General features: G+C 38.6%; 1 protein-coding gene across 7 annotated transcripts in view; it reads left to right on the forward strand.

Moving 5' to 3' along the window:
- The window catches only part of kif21a (kinesin family member 21A), a 71,072-nt gene that overhangs the window by 24,861 nt on the left and 23,763 nt on the right, over positions 1-22,448 (forward strand). For 5 of the 7 annotated variants that reach the window (XM_084397884.1, XM_084397885.1, XM_084397889.1 and 2 more), the window contains exons 9-20: positions 546-735; positions 827-890; positions 4,279-4,488; positions 10,782-10,844; positions 12,924-13,008; positions 13,098-13,212; positions 13,458-13,646; positions 15,923-16,122; positions 16,768-16,875; positions 16,958-17,026; positions 21,966-22,105; positions 22,190-22,334. In XM_084397884.1, coding sequence (XP_084254010.1) covers positions 546-735; positions 827-890; positions 4,279-4,488; positions 10,782-10,844; positions 12,924-13,008; positions 13,098-13,212; positions 13,458-13,646; positions 15,923-16,122; positions 16,768-16,875; positions 16,958-17,026; positions 21,966-22,105; positions 22,190-22,334 — 1,578 coding nt within the window. The remainder of the gene's footprint in view (positions 1-545; positions 736-826; positions 891-4,278; positions 4,489-10,781; positions 10,845-12,923; positions 13,009-13,097; positions 13,213-13,457; positions 13,647-15,922; positions 16,123-16,767; positions 16,876-16,957; positions 17,027-21,965; positions 22,106-22,189; positions 22,335-22,448) is intronic. The other 2 variants (XM_084397887.1, XM_084397888.1) reach the window with 1 other exon arrangement.

Raw genomic sequence — 22,448 nt, forward strand, 5'->3', positions numbered from 1 at the left:
ATTTCAGCTCTTTGCGAAACACATTTGTGTTTATAGGTTACCACACTAGGATTTTTGATTTGATGGATTTATTTATTTTTTAAATCTTCAGATTTACTCACCACTTAATGTCACTTGAAGAGCCAACTCTTGATTGTGTTATTGGCAAAAACATGTTTTTGCATTAAAAATATGAGACATGAGCAATAGAGTGAAAAGCAATGCAAGGTCTTACTCTTTTTTTTTTTTAAATGTCTTGAAAGAAGTCTCTTCTGCTCACCAAGGCTGCGTTTATATTGAAAATACATAAAAAAACAGTAATATTATGAAATATTATTACAATTTAAAATATGTGAATATATTTCAAAGTGTAATTTATTTTCAAAGCTGAATTTTCAGCGTCATTACTCCAGTCTTCAGTGTCACAATCATTGTAATATGCTGATTTGCTGCTCAGGTATTATTGGTACTCAATTATTAATACTGTTCATTAAGAAAATTAAGCAGCAAACGCATCGTTTGTGTGTATGTTTGGTAAACGAAGTAAAGCTGTGTCTGTTTCTCAGGGGAAGCGTATGGTTGGAGAGGATGGGCTGGAAAGCATCAATGACATGTTCCACGAGAACTCGATGTTGCAGATCGAGAACAATAATCTGCGCATGCGCGTGAAGGCCATGCAGGAGGCCATCGACGCTCAGGGCGCTCGACTCACGCAGATTCTCAGCGAACGGGCCAATCAGGTGCTCTCCAGAGCAGGTACATCACTATATCAGTGCTGCTCATGTCAGGTTACAGCAATCAAAGGACCTTGGAAGATGGTTGACGGAATATTGACTTTTTATTTCAGGTGAAGGTAGTGAGGAGATCGGAAATATGATTCAGAATTACATCAAGGAGATAGAGGATCTGAGGTAAAAGTATTTTTATATTTTTGCTGATATCCTATATGAGACTGTTATTAAAAATCTATAGTTTTTTTGCTTGTTTTTTCACACTTAATAATATAACATAGAGCGCAACAGTCCGGCTCCAGAAGTAAAACCTCCATTCATTTTCTCCAAATGGAAACTTTTATCATTTAATGATAAACCTTTAAAGACAGATCTACTGTGAGCTACGAGGTTGTTAATCGATGGTATTTGCTTCTGTTTAAGCCGTGAACCGCATTATTTCAGCTTATTTTTATTACAATGCTGTTTTTGGTGAAAAACTACATTACCAATGATGCTGTACAGAAAATTACACCAATCAGAGAGTCTTTAGCTCTTAAATAAATATATTATCTCACAATAATTTATTAGTACGGTGTAGGGCCTCCTTTTCATTTCATCTTGGGAATGGCAGGTAGTGGTCCTTCACAGAAGCCAGAGGAATTTTGAGCTGTTCCTCCTCCAGAGCAGTGTCCAGGTCACTATGTGATGCTGGTGGAGAAAACGTCTTCTGACTCGCTCCTCCAAAACACCCCAAAGAGGCTCAGTCATATTCAGATCTGGTGTGCAGGTCATGGGAGATGTTAAACTTCACTTTCGTGTTCTTCTAACCACTCTGTCACAAGTCTTGCTGTACTGATGCATTATGATCATGCTGATACACGTCACCCCCTTCAGGGTACAGTGTTTGAACCGTTAGGTGCACATGATCCTCCAGAACAGCTCAATGGTTCTTGCCAATCAATCATCACAGAAGGGAATGTCATGATATTTCAGCCCAAACCATCACTGATGCACCGCCGTGCTTCAGTCTGGGCAACAGTCCGAGTGTTCACTGTAACTCCCACAGATGTGAGACGGTGAAGGAGGACTCATCAGAGAACAATACATGTATCGCATTCCTCAGCCCAAGACTTCCTGTGCTGGCACCATAGACTGTAAAAAAAATCTCTTCCATTGGTGAAAAGTGAAGCCGCAAAAGTCCTAAAATGGCGCTGACATCTTGCGCTGATTTGGGACTTGAGTCTGCGCAGTAATGAGTGTGAAGGAAAGCCGTGATATCAAGGTCCCACCCTTACTCCCGCACAAACGGTTAGTACAAAGTTTACTGGTTGAAATAAACAGTTATGGAAATGGAGAAATTAAAGTTGAAGCTCCAATCTCCTCCTGAAAATCCCCCTAAAAGTCAGTTGGTGCCTCAGTGACTACTTTGTTTAAAGAAGCTGTCAATCATGACGTCACATTCCCGTTTTTATAGACCTTCGGGCCAGAGAAACAAGTGTGCAGCCATCTTTAGAATATTGTCTTTGAACTTCCAGTTTAGCGGTCGCTCTGTATACTTCTATGGCATCGCTGTTGAGGAATAATTAGCTGGTGAAATGCATTTACTTATTGTAGAGTTAACGAAAGTTATCACGAGTATTGTTTAAAGCAGATGTCTTAACAAATGTCAGAAGACCGGGGAGATTTTAAAACGGGCGGTTCAGTCATAAATACGTAAGATTGCTGTGGAAATGCAAACCGGAAGACAAAAGACAACGAGCGCGGCGCTGAAAAGGGGCGGGGCTACATAAGGTCTATAGCATCAAATAACGAACTAAGATCAAACTTATTTAAAAAAACGAACACTGCGGGATTAAAAACTACCTAAAATGACAGAAAACATCTTTGGAATTTTTTTTTTTATTTGAAGTGTAATTTGATTGTTTAGTTAAAGGTGCTCTAAGCGATGTCACGCACTTTTTTTGGCCAAAACATTTTTTGTCACATACAGCAAACATCTCCTCACCATCCGCCAGCTGCCTGTCCCCTGAACACACTGTATAAAAACACGGTCTCTGTAGACAGCCCAGGCTCCACAAACAGCAACAAAAACAAACTGGCCCAGCCTGGACCACGAAACATAACAAACTGTTCCAGCCAATAATTGACAAGAAGGATTTTTGGGGGTGGGGTTTGGGGGTTAGTGCACGGATGAGGAGGAGGTAGGGTCGAGCTAGCCTCCGTTTTGTTTGAAAATACTTTAAACGTCAACAAGAAGTGACGTCACCCAACATCACTTAGAGCACCTGTAATTTGTCTATAGCAGCCTGACCATGAATGTTGATTCTGGAGCTCCTGACAAACAGTTTTGGTGGAAACAGAAGGATTTAATTCTGCAGTGAGTTAGGCAGCTGTGTTTCATGTTGCTTGGTTACAATCCGGGTTACATTCCTTTCAGACAGCTTCCTCTTGCTTCGACAGTTTCTCCCATTGGATGTGGTTTGTGGTGGCGCGCCAACATTACCCTGGATACTGTAGCTCTCAATACACCACAAAGACTTGCTGTCCTGGTCACACATGAGCCAGCGAGACGCGCACCAACAATTTGTCCTCTTTTGAACTCTGATATGTCTCCTATTATGTTGTGTGGATTGCAGTAGTTTATGTACAGCTGTGCTATTGCTCTACTAATTCAACATTCACACTCGTGAAACCTCCAACACTATATTGGCCAGTGTTTCAGATTCAGCGGCCAACCCCTGTATATTGTTTTATATATATATATATATATATATATATATATATATATATATATATATATATATATATATATATATATATATATATATATATATACACACATTAGGTAAATGTACATTATACACATAAATTAACATTGTTTAAATTAGTTTTTAAAATAGGGATAAAAAGTACCCCATGCCCACGGTTAAATACACTGCTGGATCTTTAATGTTGTGTGCCAATTATTATTATTATTTTTATTTTATTTTATTTTATTTTATTTTTTTGCTGGAGGTCCTGGACTTCTTGTTCAGAGACATGGCATCATGGATTCTAGCAAATACCAACAGTTCAAAAATCAAATCCTGACCAGCTCTGCTAAAAATCATATAATGTGCCATGGTTGGATCTTCCATCAAGACAATGATGCCAAAAAACATAAAAATCAACACAAAAATGTGTCACTGAGCACAAAATGAAGCTTTATCTGCTATTATGTGATGAACGTTTTAAACCATTTCACCATTTTTCATTTTATTAAGCTGTTCGCAATGCTTCATGGGATTGTAATTCTTTCCCTCGTTAAGTACACTGTCTTGTACCTTTGTCTTTTTGTCCGATTTTCAGATATTCTTTTGCTTTTATATACAAGTCTGTAATTTTGATTCACCTCATAGCTGGTTGTTTTGGTTCATGGCTTTAACAAAAAGTTTTTCACAAATCCCTATGGGAAAAATGAATTGCTAAAAACACCATAGCAACCAACCAGAACACCATGGCAATTGCATAGCAACGTCCTGGCTAGATAAAAAGAGAACTACTTTTTCTATAAAATAAGTATTCTGAATGTTTGTGTGTATTTCAGAGCCAAACTTCTGGAGAGCGAAGCGGTGAACGAGAACCTGAGGCGTAACCTCACGCGAGTGTCCAGCCGCCCTCAGTTTTACGGACCCTCTGGATCATTCTCTCCCGCCCTGCTGGGGGCCGACCCGAGCCAGGAGACCACCGACATCATCGAGATCGCCAAGAAAGATCTGGAGAAACTCAAGAGGAAGGAGAAGAAGAAAAAAAAGAGGTAATAAAAGGGTGTGAGGGATCATAGTGTGAGGTGGTATCTGGAGGGGCTGTTGCCGTGGTAACCGGCAGAAAGGGAGTGTGTTATGAATAATTGCCCCTCGACTCTAGCTGAGTGAAACAAAAACATTGTGGGATTTGTCTGGTTTCATGGTGAGCTGTATTGTTCTTTCTTCTGTGTAATTACTACGTCAGGCATTATCGCACAGACTGTAATCAGGGATCTTTGACCACACCTGCTAATGGCAGATAGAAATGGATGTTTTTGTTGTTGTTTTTTGCACAAGTTCCTTTCAAGACACACACATATATATATATATATATATATATATATATATATATATATATTAGTGATCGACCGATGTATCGGTTTACCGATATTTTTACCGATATTTAAGCATTTTCCCATAATCGGGTATCGGTTTTGTAATATCGGATTCGCCGATAAACGGCGCCATCTTGTGGCCGTTTTGAGAATTCCGCCATTGCAGCCCGCGTCTGAGGAGATCAGTCAACAACAACTCTGTGCACAGGTAAAACATATGTTCTGCTTGCTTTGCTTTAATTTTTCAACTTTATTTAACATAACAGACATGCAGAAATGAGATTTGAGACATGAATGCCTGATATAGCCTAGTTTATTTATGCAGCTTGGTTCTAAAAAATTGAGACGAACTCATGGAGTCACGTAGCGTAATCCGTCATGTCCTGCCCCAATAAAGACGTAACTTTACATGAATTAAATAAAACAGACATGAATGAGTGCATGTTGAAAATAAAAGCACTGAATTTAATTCTCTATCAGTTGTATTTGCTCACCATTAGTCTCGAGAAAAAAGTTCGTTCATATTGCTGAGCACTCACTGGGTTGATGATCAGGATGCTCACGGCCATTGAATGAAACTTTTGACAAGATTATCTTGTTTAAACATCCTAGATTATATTATTTACTACATAGCAATTATTTCGCTAATAACGTTACACATCTAAATATACCGCTTTGTGGAAATTAATTATTTATTATCTCCACGCGCGATCGCGGTTGAGTTCTGTGTAAAATAAATGCATAGATAAACAGCACTTTGTCAGTTGGCATTTCATGATATAGATTCAATCTAGATCATGAAATGTCAACTGACAAAGTGCTGTTTATATAGTCTCGAAAAAAAAAAGTTTGTTCATATTGCTGCGCACTCACTGGATTGATGACCAGGAATGCTCAAGCACGGCTACTGCATGAAACTTTTGACAATATTATCTCGTTTAAACAACCTAAATTATATTATCATTTACTGCATAACCATTATTTCGCTAATACAAATCTAAATAAATACCGCTCTGTGGAAATTAATTATTTATTATCTCCACGCGCGATCGCGGTTGAGTAAGTTATATAGTTCTGTGTAAACGCATAGATAAACAGCACTTTGTCAGAAAGGATTTCATGATCTAGACCGACAAAAACATTATTAATAATTAATAACATACTAGTTGGAAAATGCAAATATGCTGTTTTGTTTGTTACTTTCCTGATAATGTTATATTCCAGCTAATATTATTCAGTGAATTAATATTACCCAGTGAATTATTCCTCACTCTTTAAACCTATTAAATGGCACATATAAACCTTCTAAAACTGTTTAAAATGAATTACATTTCAATACAAAATACAATACAAAAAATACCTCCAACATGTGGAACCACTTAAAGATACATCACTCAACTATCTTTGAATATATGTTAGAATAATTTTTGTGCTTTATTTTTTACCTCATCAAAGCTTTTATTTTTAAACAAAGACACTTAGTAACAATGCACTTTATTTTTTGGACTCAGACCCCTCTATTTATTTGTGTATAAATATAAAGTTTTTTATGTATGCAAGGAGGGAGTGATTGTTATAAATAAAATTGTTTGTTCAGTTCATTTGTGTTGTAATAATTGTGTCAAAAACAGAAGTATAACAGTAAATAAATATCGGTTCTGCATATCGGTAATCGGCACATAAACATGCAAATAATCGGTATCGGTATCGGTTATAAAAAATCAATATCGGTCGATCACTAATATATATATATATATATATATATACAGGGCTGGGTGAATTTTCAGCAGTAGTGTGTAAAGCAGTCACTACGACTTGCCCCATTTTGTCAGTTTGAATTTTATATATAATACATACATTTTTTAATTGTAGTCTTTTAAAAATAAACCAAAAAGTGCAATATATAGACATTTCTGAAATATCTCAAACGCTTCCAATACTCATTTTCTGCAGCAGCGATTTCTTTCTCTCTCTCTCATCTCTCCGACAGCTGACACACAAACCCGCCTATATATATAGCCGGAGTAATCCGTGATATCATAGTCCAACTCAGTTCAGTTCTTGTATAATAGTGTCAATGCAGGCAGATCAATATTATTGTTGAATATTAAATTAAATAAAGGTTTCATGAACAGCATTGTTTTATTATTTTATAATGTTTCCTGGGGTTGTTTGTTCCTGTAATATTAGTATGATTAAAAAAAAATAATAATTTAGAAATAAAAGGCCATTTTCTATGCTGATTTTCTTTGCCTCTGATTTGAATGCTCTGTTAAACGCCCACTGCTGTGATTGGCTGCTGTGAGACTTTAGTGTAAACGCCCACTGCTGTGATTGGCTGACATCTTTGCATATGAAATAAGTATTACATGTGGAACTCTCTCAAACTTTTAGCACGTTTTTACTATTACAGCTCTCAGTCTCAAGGTTAACGAATCATGAAAAAATAGTTGATTATAGCATTATATTTAGATCTATGGCATTATATTTAGATCGTGACATGAAAGGTTGCAGTGATGAGCATGTAGCTGATCACAGACATGTTGAGCGCATGAATGCAGTCATGAATGAAGCATGAATCTCGTCATTCAACTTGATTTCTGCACACTCACGAATGCTTTCATCATATCTAACAGTGCAAACAATATGTAAATAAGAGATTCGTTGATTATAACAGGAGTTTTGGCGAGAGTCACTGATAAACAGTGTGATTGACAGCTACAGCGATTTCAAAGGGAGTGTTCTTTGATATATAATTATCAAATAATTATTATATATATATAATATATATAATATATATTCTATATATAATTTAATCACAGTTTAAATAACAGATTATTTTCATCCTATTCAGAGAAACAATGTGAAATTGACCATTTAGTCACTGGTTTGATTTACTGACACATAGACAAAGAACATCTGACTGTAAATGAATCATTACATATCAGAAATCACTGATCACGATCAGGCATTAGAATTAACACGGTTATTTACATGTTGTTGAATTACTGTCGGGTCCATATCTTAAAGTAAAAGTCTGTTTGCAAAGCCTGCGCCGAAATTGCGACTGATTTACCAAATAATTCACAGTGAAACATACCGAACAAACAAATAATGATCAACTGAGACATTCACATTCTAGAAGTTGCAATGATGAAGTAGGCATTGATTTTCTTCTACGGAGGCGGTCTAAGGCACATTCCACAACGAGTCGTTCTCTGGGCTTGGTTACAATAAAAGCTGTTTTTGGACTAACATGGAAGTTTTCAGTTCTGAAACTTACAGGATATTCTAATGGTATAATGACCTCTTATATGTCAAAAGCTCAAGGAAAATTCGATTTCTCAATTTATGACCCCTTAAAGTGTAAGTTGCAGGTTAACCACCACAGCCAATTAATGTGTAAATTAAAGTGCTCTATATGTATATATTTAATTATTTCTGTCTTAAAATGCGTTAAAATAACATTTATTGGGGTTTCTTCAAAGGTAGCGTGTTTTTTCAGTTACTGGGTGATGACGTCACAAGAGGAACTCGCAACCCATACTCCGCTAGATTCTTACTATATTATGGCTATTTGGAGAACGACTGAGGATGTGGGAAACCATCAAATTCGTTATGGACCACTACAATTTTTAACCGGTCAGGCGTGAGAGAGGGGAGCCATGGCACTCAAAGAGTTATTAATGCTTGGTGTGAGGAGAATTAGTGGAGGGTTGGCCAGGTGTCCTGGTGAGTAACATTAGCTACATTAGAGCTAGTCTAGCCTGGTGCAAACTTAACCCGGATAATATAACGGAACAAGCAAGACTTTTCAAAATATTGCCGTCATGTAGAATAGCAAGGAGGGACAACGACTGAAGACATTATTTACTTACAGTAAGTCAGTCCAAAGGATGCACAGGCATCAATCGCTAGTCTCATCGACGCCTCAAACGTCATGTAATACCCTTCCTCAATCCACGCGTTATCAATTTCTCACTATTTAATTAGCGATGTTTATTGTCAGAAAAGAAAAAGAGAGATTGATGTTCCCATCACTGTGTTTGTGTGGGCTATGCCACCCAGTTGAATCAGCAGTGGAGAGTGTGTGCAGCCGTGAGGTGAACGCGTTTTGGAGTTTAGTGGAACAGCTCGACCCGCAACCGGCTGATCTGACGTGAACCCGTTTGTTTTGCGAATAGCTTATTCTCATTTCAGGCAGGATCACGGTCCCCTTGAAGTCAGCACACACGAGTATGTTTACAATTGAGTTATTTTATCCATAATTTTTTTTATCAAATAAAACATACAACCAACTTTTCTGAAGTTATGTAAGGCGAATATAGCTGCTAACGTACGGTAACTCTACTAGTGAGTTCCTCTTATGACGTCATGCCCCATCTAGTGGAAGGGAGCGGGAGCGGTTAAAACCACTGTTAAAAGTGCCAACTTTTCATATTATATCAGCATTTTGGTATAAAAAACAATGGTGGGCGGTTCTTATCTTTATGTTTAATAAACACATTGCATTATCTTCGTGAAAAATTTAACCTGCAACTTACACTTTAAAGGGGTACTTCACCTCTGGGAAGATGAATGTGTATTTAAAATAGGTCATTTAAGTAGAAGAAATGTGAAGAAATTTTTGAATTTGGAGATTTCTAGACTGAGAAAAGCCAGAAAAAGTATTTTTGGCTTATGTGGATGAAAGACAACAACTCCCAGAATGCACTTGCTTCGCTGCCTTAGGAGGCCACGCCTACCGGTAAGAGTGCGCAGATGAAAACAACAAAGCTAGCCTACGTGATGAGTTTGCGAGGGATTTAGCGATCGTCCAAAATGTCCGGGATTTGGCTTTTGCGTTCTACAGTCGCCATTCATCATGTTTACTGTGGCGAGCAGGACGAGGCTGACGGCCGCGGGAGAATAGCGCGAGGCCGGTGGCGTCATTACTGAGACGCGCCGGGTCTCGCATCTCTCACGGAGGAGCGGGAATTTTTCTTAGCAATGGTAAAACGCACATCAACCGATCACTTGTTTAGCGTTCATGTAAACACTACATTCAAATTCACCAATCAGAATGAATTCAGTTAGATTGAAAGGTGTGCATGTAAACAAGGAATAGCGACCGCAGAAAGCAAAAGCTGAATCCCGGACATTTTGAACGATCTCGCCCGCCGGACAAGTCCGGGAAAAGGAGGATGGTTACTTACTCAGCTTTCTCCTACTATTCAGCTTTCTCCACAGAACAAGAGCCTGCTAGCTTAGCTTCCAAAGAAAGACGGCTGACACTGTGTACATTCTGACTGAGTGAGATCCCACCCTCTATGGGCGGGCTGAAAACATGCGGAACAACGCCATCTACTGGCTGTAGTCTTTAGCCTCTGTCCAGAAAATCCTCCGATGACGCAAAATGACGATTTTTGCGTCATCGGAGGATTTTTTCCAGACAAAAATTACATAAATCTCTTGTCTCAGGGGGATATGAGGGTTGAAAGCACGGTAATTCGAAAATACTACAGGTTTTCTACTAATACAAAGCTTAATGCTAAATCCTGAAGTAACCCTTTAAAAGTGACATCAGCCTAATATACCTGCTGCCAAAATATTTGTGACTAGTATAAAAAATAATTGTGGCTAGTAACTTAAGAAAACCACTAGCCACAGTGACTGTTGAGCAGAAAAGTTAATGTCAAGTACTGTATATATATATTATATTTCTATTTCAAATAAATTCTGTTCAAAGGTTTACAGAAGACTAAACTTAAAACTAGGGGGGAGGGGGGGACAGTGAACAAAATAAACCTAGAGAGATATTATATCAGCCATAATATCCTTGATATAGTGCGTTCTTATCCACAATGAACGTTTGCATGTAATCAACAACGTCTTAACTAATGTCTGTACCGTACCCTCCCTATCTGTCTCTCTCTATGCTCCTCGTTTCTTCTCTTTAACCCTTCACCTCTGACCTCTGACCGCTGAAGACTCCAGCAGCTGCTGGGTGACAAGAGAGAGGAGGATGAGGAGGAAGAGGTGGAGGAAGACAGGTTTGTCCCTGTGTCTCTCTTTCCCCTCTATAATTAACCATAACCCCCTGTTTTCCGTCTCTGCTTGCAACCTTTAAATGCTGATTGTCTTTCAGGCAGGTAGTTTCCAGTCTTGGAGAACAGCCCAGAAAATGTTTATACTTCATTCATGTGCTTTAAAGTGAATTTGGGTACAAAAAAAAAAAAAAAGTAATTCAAAGTAATGGGTGAATCTCACGAAACCTGTTAAGAGCATGTCCAGGTGACATTTCAACATTTCCATGATGTTTTCTTCATTCTTTCACCATAAACACTGAGAATTTAGTTTTTTGATCATTTTCCACCTTCTGTCTGAACCTTACAACAGGCATTTTGCTGCTGTACCTGTATGTAAATAACCTCTGTTTTAATTGTTACTTTATTATAATTTTTATAGTATAGTTTTTATTACTTAAGTAGCTTTTTATTTTATTAAAAAATGTTTTAAGTTTTGGTTTTAATTTTATATTTTGTAATTTTGCTTTGATATGCTTTTGACATTTTTTTTTGTTTTGTTTGTTTTTAATATTTCTGTTAATATTTAATTTATATTAAAGGTGCTGTATAATAATCTTTTGACTGTACTAAAGCATAAAAATACCATAAAATAGTCTCCAATATTTGGAAATTGGACTGCAGTACCAAATTCAGCCTCTAGCTGTCAATATTACATACTGCACCTTTAAGTTTTAGTAATTTTAGAACTTCAATTTAAAGGGTTAGTTCACCCAAAAATGAAAATTCTGTCATGATTTACTCACCCTCATGTCGTTCCAAACCCATAACCCTTCGGAATACAAATGATGTATTCGCATGTTCGCTTGACTTGCGAGAACCGATGAGGTTCATTCTCATGTTACGCATCACGTTTGAGCTTCAGCAAGAACCAATGAGGTTCATTCTTGTGTTACGCATCACGTTTGAGCTTCAGCAAGAACCAATGAGGTTCATTCTCGTGTTACGCAGCACGTTTGAGCTTCAGCAAGAACCAATGAGGTTCATTCTCGTGTTACGCATCACGTCTGAGCTTCAGCAAGAACCAATGAGGTTCATTCTTGTTACGCATCAGGTTTGAGCTTCAGCAAGAACCAATGAGGTTCATTCTCGTGTTACGCATCACGTTTGAGCTTCAGCAAGAACCAATGAGGTTCATTCTCGTGTTACGCATCACGTCTGAGCTTCAGCAAGAACCAATGAGGTTCATTCTTGTTACGCATACCGTTTGAGCTTCAGCAAGAACCAATGAGGTTCATTCACGTGTTACGCATCACGTTTGAGCTTCAGCAAGAACCAATGAGGTTCATTGGTTCATTTATGGTTGAGCTGCTGTTTATGTTCTCTGAATGTTTATATGTGAATAAAAGCCTAAATCGAATCTGTTCATCATATAAAGCGATCGAGTCTCTTAAAAAAATTTTACTAAACTGCTGGATTAGTTTTATGATCTCTTTATGAACTTTTTGAAGCGTCAAAGTGGTAGTTGCGTAGGCTGTCAATACTTGCTCAGATTTCATTAAAGATATCTTCATTTGTGTTCCGGAGATGAACGAAAGTCTTAATGGGTTTGGAACGACACAAAGTAATTAATGACAGATTTGATTTAAAAGTAACCCTTTAATGGAAGCTCACACTACACGACCTGTGCCTGGATTTTTTAATAGGTTTCACTAATAGTTCACAGTGTTGTTCATCAGGGCGGGTCAATTTTCTGAGTAAGTGTTGAAATGTGAATGTGGACGGGCATATGCAAATTAGCTCATGCTGTCAGTGTGACATCATACCATGAAGATTTCTGAATCAGATGTTTTAATAGTCTGGGTGAACTAGAGAGGAAGTTATGAATTGCCAATATTTTCAAAAGAGCAAATCCGCTTTCATAAAATACCAACCATTTAACTTTTCTGTTGCATCATCTCCATCATAATACCATGTTTTCTTTCCTTCCCCCCTAATTGTCTGTTTTCTGTTTTGTTTCAGATAACCTATGCTGCATATTTTGAAAAAAAAAAGGTGTTTTTACAAAATAGATTTTTAATTTCTAGTTTTGATTTCCCCCTGCAGTGCCAACAAAGATGAAACGCTTGATGGCGAACAGAAGATTAGCGAGAGAGAGCAGTTAGAATCCACCAATCAGGAGCCAGAGATGGTATGATTGACAGTCCTCTTGCCCTATCAGAGCATATTTTAAGGCTGGAGCTCATCATTCAGTCTTTGATATGAAATTGTTTCCCATAGGAGGCCAGTGACCGTGAGGAGGGGGATGGAGAGGAAGATGAGGAGGAAGTAGAGGAAGAGGAAATGGATGCTGAGGAAAGCTCTGATGAGTCTGACTCTGAACTGGATGAGAAGGGTACTGATGTTTACTGTAAAACAAATTACTGTTTAACAAATTTTTGAAAACGGCCTTAAAGCGTCATAATAAAAATATTGTAGAAATAAAATGTTGAAATATTTTTTTTAATAATATTATATAGCACATATATAAAATATAATAATGTGAGTTATTAATATTTCATGTAAAGATATTGTCTGTTTAATGATTATCTGTATGTAAACATATAGAATTTTTGTATTCGTTGTTGGTGTATTGACCAGAGGACTTCCAGGCAGATCTGGCCAACATCACCTGTGAGATCGCCATCAAGCAGAAGTTGATCGATGAGCTTGAGAACAGTCAGAGACGTCTACACACACTCAAACAACAGTATGAACAGAAACTCATGATGCTGCAGTGCAAAATCAGAGACACACAGGTGGAGCGAGACCGCGTGCTGCAGAACATGGGTACGTTGAAAAATAAGTTAAAGTTTAATGACAGATTATGAAAAGCACAAACTATTTTCTTCTTTGGAACAACATGCATTTCATTTCAACAGTCATTCAAAATAAGGCCAGATACATACATTAAAGGGGCTCTATGTATAATTCAGAAACCCTTAATATTAGCGACACCGGTGGCCGTTAAGTGAAGTGCAGTCAGCAGCTTATTGCTCGTAACGTACAAGAGACTGAACGTGATTCAAGGCCCTGATATGCTGATGGCGAAGTTCTTTTTCGCTCTTCGCTTAGAAATAAAAAGAAGTTGGAAATACCTTTACAGCGATGTACTGTTAACGAACATCCCGACGCCGTCCACGCTGCTGATGAATATGTAAATATGTGCTGCGCGCTTTCCTCTAGATGACAAAATAAACACATGGAACAGAAATGCCAGCGGTGAGAAAACAGCAGTTAAGAAAGCATCTGATCATAATGGTGTGAATGTTTGCGATTCACCAGCATCATGCCGGCAGATGAGGTCATTCAAATTGCACTGTTATGATAGTTTGAATATAAAGCATGTTTGAGACTATACTGTATACTGTATACACTCACCTAAAGGATTATTAGGAACACCATACTAATACTGTGTTTGACCCCCTTTCGCTTTCAGAACTGCCTTAATTCTACATGGCATTGATTCAACAAGGTGCTGAAAGCATTCTTTAGAAATGTTGGCCCATATTGATAGGATAGCATCTTGCAGTTGATGGAGATTTGTGGGATGCACATCCAGGGCACGAAGCTCCTGTTCCACCACATCCCAAAGATGCTCTATTGGGTTGAGATCTGGTGACTGTGGGGGCCATTTTAGTACAGTGAACTCATTGTCATGTTCAAGAAACCAATTTGAAATGATTCGAGCTTTGTGACATGGTGCATTATCCTGCTGGAAGTAGCCATCAGAGGATGGGTACATGGTGGTCATAAAGGGATGGACATGGTCAGAAACAATGCTCAGGTAGGCCGTGGCATTTAAACGATGCCCAATTGGCACTAAGGGGCCTAAAGTGTGCCAAGAAAACATCCCCCACACCATTACACCACCACCACCAGCCTGCACAGTGGTAACAAGGCATGATGGATCCATGTTCTCATTCTGTCTTCTGCTGTTGTAGCCCATCCGCCTCAAGGTTGTGCGTGTTGTGGCTTCACAAATGCTTTGCTGCATACCTCGGTTGTAACGAGTGGTTATTTCAGTCAAAGTTGCTCTTCTATCAGCTTGAATCAGTCGGCCCATTCTCCTCTGACCTCTAGCATCAACAAGGCATTTTCGCCCACAGGACTGCCGCATACTGGATGTTTTTCCCTTTTCACACCATTCTTTGTAAACCCTAGAAATGGTTATGCGTGAAAATCCCAGTAACTGAGCAGATTGTGAAATACACGGCCCGTCTGGCACCAACAACCATGCCACGCTCAAAATAGCTTAAATCACCTTTCTTTCCCATTCTGACATTCAGTTTGGAGTTCAGGAGATTGTCTTGACCAGGACCACACCCCTAAATGCATTGAAGCAACTGCCATGTGATTGGTTGGTTAGATAATTGCATTAATGAGAAATTGAACAGGTGTTCCTAATAATCCTTTAGGTGAGTGTAGATCTAGCTATGTGAGACTATAGTTTGAATGAATCCCTTTTCTTTGCATGACACTGACATTACAGCACAGAATGGTTCTTTCGGCTTTATCCTGAACATTGTACAAGCATTCGTTTCAGAAGAGAGGCTCTTGGGAGTGTGTGAAACTGTCACATCTATTTAATTTTCCAGGTGAAACTGGCCTGAGTCAGTCTACAGGCTTTCATAGAAGAACTAGGATGTTGGGGAAGGTCTTGTTTGTTGAGTTTCGTTACAAGCTGTTCACACATTGGCCATAAAAAAGTGATTAGTTCTTGAAAATTCGTACCTATAGCCCCTTTAAGTAAATATATATTTTTTTTATTTCATGGTGACTTTGACTTCTTAAATGCTTTAATTTCTCCATATTTTAGAGTCATGACACTGTGTCAGACACACACACACACACACACACATTCACACACACACACACACACACACACACACACACACACACACACACACACACACACACACACACACACACACACACACAATACTCCTAACATGTAGATCAGGTTTGAGTCCGGCCTGCAATATGCCCTGAGAAAAGCTAAATAAATTGTTTTGTTTCTTGTTTTGTTTTGTTTTGTTCTATTCTGTTTTTTTGTTGTGTCTCAGGCTCTGTGGAGTCCTGCTCTGAGGACAAGAGCAAGCGGATAAAAGCAGAATACGAGAAGAAACTCGGTGTGATGAACAAAGAGCTGCAGAAACTACAGGCGGCTCAGAAAGAACACGCTCGCCTTCTGAAGAACCAGTCACAGTATGAGAAGCAACTGAAGAAACTACAGCTGGATCTGGCTGAAATGAAGAAAACCAAAGTGAGTGTCACCATGGAGACTGTACAAGACTGTATGCTGAATCACTGAGAAATGCTGAATCACCATTACAACACACAATATTTCATAATAAACAGCGCCTCCCAGTGGTCAACAGACCCTTCTGCAACATACTGCAAACAATTAAGTGGTTTATAGATGACTATACAAATAAATATCGACATATTGAACGTACTGGTTGTTTAATATATTGCATTTGTATATTAATAATATTAATAATGAACATGTCTATCAGCAATTCCAATAGTCCAAATGAAATAAGATGGCAATTCTAGATGTAATGTCAGCTCCAAAATTATTACCACCCTTCATAAAATGAGCAAATATGAATATATAGAATATATGGTAACTTTATTTTGATGGTCCCCTTTAGACATTCTGATGACTATAAGTTACTTTGCAAGTGCATGTCAACTTATTCCACTAACCCTAACAGTCTATTAATACTAATACTCTAATGAGAGTTAGTTGACATGTAGGTGCAGCATTACCTAAGATTAACAGAATGTCTAAAGGGGAGCATCAAAATAAAGTGTAACCAAATATATTATCTGTCTAATTATCACTATCCACTTTCTGTAGCACAAATCCTCCTGCTAAACTAGTATTGAAACGAACTGTTGTCAGGTGCGTCTGATGAAGCAGATGAAGGAGCAGCAGGAGAAGAACCGAATGGCCGAATCCCGCAGGAACCGAGAGATCGCCACGCTTAAGAAGGACCAGCGCAAACAGGAGGTGCATTATGGGAAAATAACACTGGCACAGCATGAAACTGAGAGTGAAATATGTCAATGTGATGTTTTTTTCTCTTGTACAGCATCAGATGAAACTCCTTGAGGCTCAAAAGCGACAACAGGAACTCATTCTGCGGAGAAAAACTGAGGAGGTACATTTTTCAGCTGAATTTTGTTTCTACTGGACCAACAAAGTGTGACACATTGATATTCGTTTAATCATACAATAAAATAATGTTTAAAATGTATTTAAAATATATTATTAACTTGCATTAATATTAAAATCCTAATGTAATTCATTTAATTTCCTTAAACATGCATTTACCCTGAAAATAAGTCACTTACTTTGATATTTTTTTTGTTATAAAATGCACTTATGCTCTTCAGTGTTGTTATTGTCAACTTAAACTATTAAAAAGAGTTTTTGTTAATTGAAGTAAAGCAAATTAGATGAAACCAGGGATGTCCGAGCAGATCTCAAGGATCGTGTCGGGCCAAGTAAGCTTTTTTTTTTCACTTATTGGTATCGGCTATCCTTGGCCCGATGCTTTAATTGCACCTTCAAGTGGGTTTGCCATCCGCCATTAAAAGGAAAAGAAGTTTAAGTGTGTGTGTGTGTGTGTGTGTGTGTGTGTGTGTGTGTGTGTGTGTGTGTGTGTGTGTGTGTGTGTGTGTGTGTGTGTGTGTGTGTGAGAGATGCACGAGAACCAATGAGGTCTGTTCGAGCGCGTCACACGCACATGTTCAAGCTTCTGTGTTTAGCATATTTGATGCGCATTTTTGTAACGAATCACTCGAAAGTAATTTATTTACTGTTTATCTGCCGTCAGACTATCTGAGACGTTGTTGCCATAACGCGTTGCTGTGGGTTGCGTCTTTGTCCAGACAGACTGGCATTCCGACACCGAGCATTCTCACTTTTTTAACCTTAAATTCACTTTTTTGAATTTAGTTGCAATTATTCTGCTTATTGTACATATAAACTACAAGAAGTTTATATCAGTATTCCCATATTCATATATGCCCATACCATAGACTGTAAAAAAAGATGGACGTGAAGGACGCCCTTCGCTCTCTTCCGTTGGTGAGAACTGAAGCCGCCAGTGTCACGATATGATGCTGACATCTTGGGACTTGAGTCTGCGCAGTAGTGATCTCGGGACCAGACCTGCGCAGTAGTGAGCAGGAAGTAAAGCCGCGAAATCAGCGCCCCGCCCTCACTCTCGCTGAATGCACTCTCCCTGCACATAAGTGGCTTATGTCTGCTCTGTTGATTTCAGTACGGCAAGAGGCTTGTTAAAATAAAGTAAATACAATCTCCTCAGTCCTCCAACGAGCCCGAAAAAAAGTCAGTTGGTGCTTCAGTGACTACTGCGCTCAGAGAACCTGTCAATCACAGCTGTCAATCATGACGTTACACCACCGTTTTATAGCATCACGTAACTAACTAAAAACAAACTTATTTTAAAAACAGACACTTGAACTTACATCAGCGTGATACAAACTACAGTAAATGACAGAAACCACCTTTGGAAAAAAGATATTTGAAGTGTAATTTAATTGTTAAGTTGGTCTCATGTCCCGTTGAATAACACGGGGAGATGGGGCTTATGACCTATACTAGGACCAGTCACTGGGGGCCAATCGAGACATTTTGGCTTCACTTTTCAGGGCTTGAGCGGCACACTTTGCCCATACTCCATATATATAAAAATGCTGTATCACCATTACAACACAAAATATTTCATAATAAACAGCGCCTCCCAGTGGTCAACAGACCCTACTGCAACAAACTGCAAAAAATGAAGTTGTTTATATATGGCTATACAAATAAATATTGAAATTAAGTTTTGTATATATATAATGCATGTAGTAGAATGGGCTCCGACGATTAAGGGCGAAGGAAGATCACACGCCTCGTGAGCCACAGAAATTGCCTCAACGATTGACTTACGAGTTGCTTGGAAACTGAGGGGGACACCTGGGGGAATCAAAGCACAACAACTAGTCAGTTTCACACCACCAAGATGAGTGGTACACATAACAATACAGGGCCTGTTTACTGGGCAAAGCAAATTGAGCATCTCTTGAGCTTCGCCATCTGGCTTAAATGTAGAAAACGGGACTCTAAAGGGTGTCTCCCCAATGAACCACCACCGAAAGGTGTGTGGGAAGCAGTAAAGGCCGCCACAAAAACCTTCAATATAGAGGAGCCAACTGAACTGGATGCGTGAAGGAGAACAAGAACGGACAGTCCATCGTTTCTTCTGATGCAAACAAGTCCACCTCTGCCTGGAAAACTTCTTTTAATCAGTTCCACTGTTTCTCTCCATTCCCGGGGTCCCTGCCTCGACAGGGTGTCTGCTCCCTGATTCCCAGAGGAGTATATGCTGCGCTAAACCACATAGAGGGCCTGACCGCAGACCACTCTGGTGATTTAGAAAGGGGACTTCTGATGTGTTGTCTGAGTGGACAAGAACATGGGAGCTCTGCAACCGAGAGGAAATACCTCAGTGCTAGAAATACAACCACCATCAAAAGGCAATTATGTGCCATAAAGGATGGTGACCTCTCCTCAGACCTCGAGTCAAGCGGCCATCCAGGACCCCAGCCCGTGAGGGAAGCATCTGTCATTAGCATCTTATGACGACAGAAGGCCCACAGCACAGGAGCCTGGGCTAAGAACCAAGGCTTGTTCCACATCAATAGGGTGCGAAAGCATCTGCGCATGACCCAGTGTTTCATCATCGGACTCGCGCTCGCATTGATATGGTAAAATCAATGTCATTGTTCATTACTGTGTTTAGTTTACGGTGTAGGAAGCCTCAGGACACGCAGAGCTGACGTTGTTATGGCAATGGGCGTTTATGTTTTCGACGCGCTGTACTCAGTAAACCAATCACAGCTGACTGAGCTGTCTGGCCAATCAGAGCAGAGCAGCTCACGGAAAGGAGGGATTTAGAGAGATTGATTCATCTGACGAGTCGTTTGAGAGTCTTTGAAAATGTGGTGATGTGCAAATGTATATTATGAGAAAATAAAACTGTTTTTTTTACATTTGATGCATGTAAACCTGTTGTAGGAGACTCCAAAACAACATTAGGAAACTTTAAAATGGCATAATATTGGCACTTTAATATTCAGCAATATTATTATTATTATTGCAGCATTTTTGGTGATCTTTACACAATATTTGAGCAGAACTGAATCAACTTTAGCTGAACAATGACACTTCTGTCTTTTTTTAAACTGCTTTACAGCAGAATTGAACCCTGTTTGCATCATATTTTCCTGTTTATCCTGTAATGGCAATTTTGAGAAGTTAATATCAAACAGCATCAGAGGTGTAAGAAAACTTTCAAGAGACAAAACTGTAATAAAGAGAAAAGGTTTATTTCAATGAGGATTCTTTTCACAAAAGCCGCAGCCACCCAGCTTTGAAATAGAATACCTATCAGACATAATAAAACATAGACATTTTATACAGTTTCTTGGCAAAAGAACTCCTCCTTCCAGGTTTCTTGTAAATTTCCAGAAAGATACCCCCTATCTTCAGCTAGTTCGGACTGGTTTCTACCCCCCTGGTGCAGGTCACACTGTTCTTTGTCCCTGAGACACCCAAAGGCCTTCATCTACGACCTAAATTGCCTCTCGCTTCCCTGTCCCCCCTCAGCTGCTAGAAAACCTCACAGAAACATATGATTAAACAGTTTGGAAACGAATGATTATAAGAAACGCTGAATTTTCCAAAACAATCCCCATAAAGCGCTATATAAATAAAGTTTAAAAGGTGATGTACAGAAGGGCAAAAGGAATCACGTTGGACGCAGCTGCCATGAGTCCCAACAGTCTCTGAAACTGTTTTACAGTGACGGCTTGGCCTAGCCTGATCTTGCCTAGGGCTGAGAGAATGGATTTGATATAAGAGCAGGAGACTGGCGTGCCTGACTCGTAGTCGAGTCACATACCTGTACCACCCCTAGAAAAGTAGTTCTCTGTAGTGGAGAAAACACACTCTTCTTGGAGTTCAGTCTTAAACCCAAATTTCCCAAGACAATCGATTTATTCAGAGCGCTTACTGAAGGCACAGAAGCTGACGATGTTTGATACGGGTGTTCTTTATAGTTTCCGGTTGCGTCGTCATCTGTCACATGACATTTCGCCAATGAGATTGGAGTGATTTCACACGTGCTTCTGACACAGTCATGCAGAAACGTTCCCATAGCGTTAACATTCTGATTATATTGAACTCAGCGTTGGACATCCCTAGATGAAACCTTAAACTTAAATAAATAAATAAATAAATAAAATAGAAATGTTGCCTTGGCAGCTAACTGAAATAAAATATACTAAAACAAAAACTGAGATAAAATAAATTATAGCTAAATAGAAATATAAAAAACTGAATAGACATGACAAAAGCACATAACAAAATTAATCAAACTTGAAACCAAAATTAAAACAAATAATAATTAAACCTATATAATTCATAATAATAATAATAATAATTCTAAATATTAATAAATATTATAAAAGTATTTAAATAATACTAAAACAACACTGATGCACTACACTATAATACAAATTTTATAATAGAAATATTACTTTGGCAACTAACTGAAATAAAATATGTACAAGTTAAAGTACTGATATGACCAAAACAATGTTAAAGCTAAACTAGAATATTAAAAGTAAAAATGGCAAAAGTGCGATACAAAATGACGCAATTATAAAATGAATAGCGAACTCGAAATATTCATATATACTGTATTAGTTTATAAATAATAGTAAAATAACAGTGATGAACTTATGTACTATAATGCACTTTTACTTTTTAAGTGCCCAGATTCTTTTTGGGGCCACTCTGGTTTTATATTTATTATCTAAATACTTTTAGGTAATACATTTGAATATTATATAGATTTACTTTTATGTGAGTGGAAAAGTATCATATAAATGTGAATGCTGTAATTTAGCCCTGCAGATAACAACTATTTTGATTGTCAATTCATCTGTTGATTCTTTTTTTTTATTTGCCTATTCATTTTGGCAATATCAGTTTCCTGTAGTGATTGCTGCTGTGTCTCTCAGGTGACCGCTCTAAGGAGACAGGTGCGGCCTATATCAGGAAAGGTCACACGAAAGGTCAATCTAGAGTCAAACCAGGACTTCTCACACAGACCTCCCGCGGGTCGGACATACTCGGGCTCAGGAGCACCTAATGGAACCAGGTACATTATACAGGCCTCATGTGAGCACTGTAAATATGTTCATATGACTTTATTATGCCTGTGACTGACAATTGTTTGCTTTAGATTATACTATCGCAGGCCGGCTGGGATATACTCCACCCGCGTGGCTCGTGGGAAATGGCAGAGTCTGGAACGCCGTATCTCCGATATTATCATGCAGCGCGTTACAATTTCCAACATGGAGACTGACATGAATCGTCTTCTTAAGGTACAAATCAACCTGCTATCACGAGAAACGCCTACTTTACAATGTCAAATCTGCCTTAAAGGGATATTTCACCGCTGGAAAGATGAATGTGTATTTAAATTGGATCATTTATGT

The sequence above is a fragment of the Rutilus rutilus genome, assembly GCF_951802725.1.
Source record: "Rutilus rutilus genome assembly, chromosome: 23".
Lineage (NCBI taxonomy): Eukaryota > Metazoa > Chordata > Actinopteri > Cypriniformes > Leuciscidae > Rutilus > Rutilus rutilus.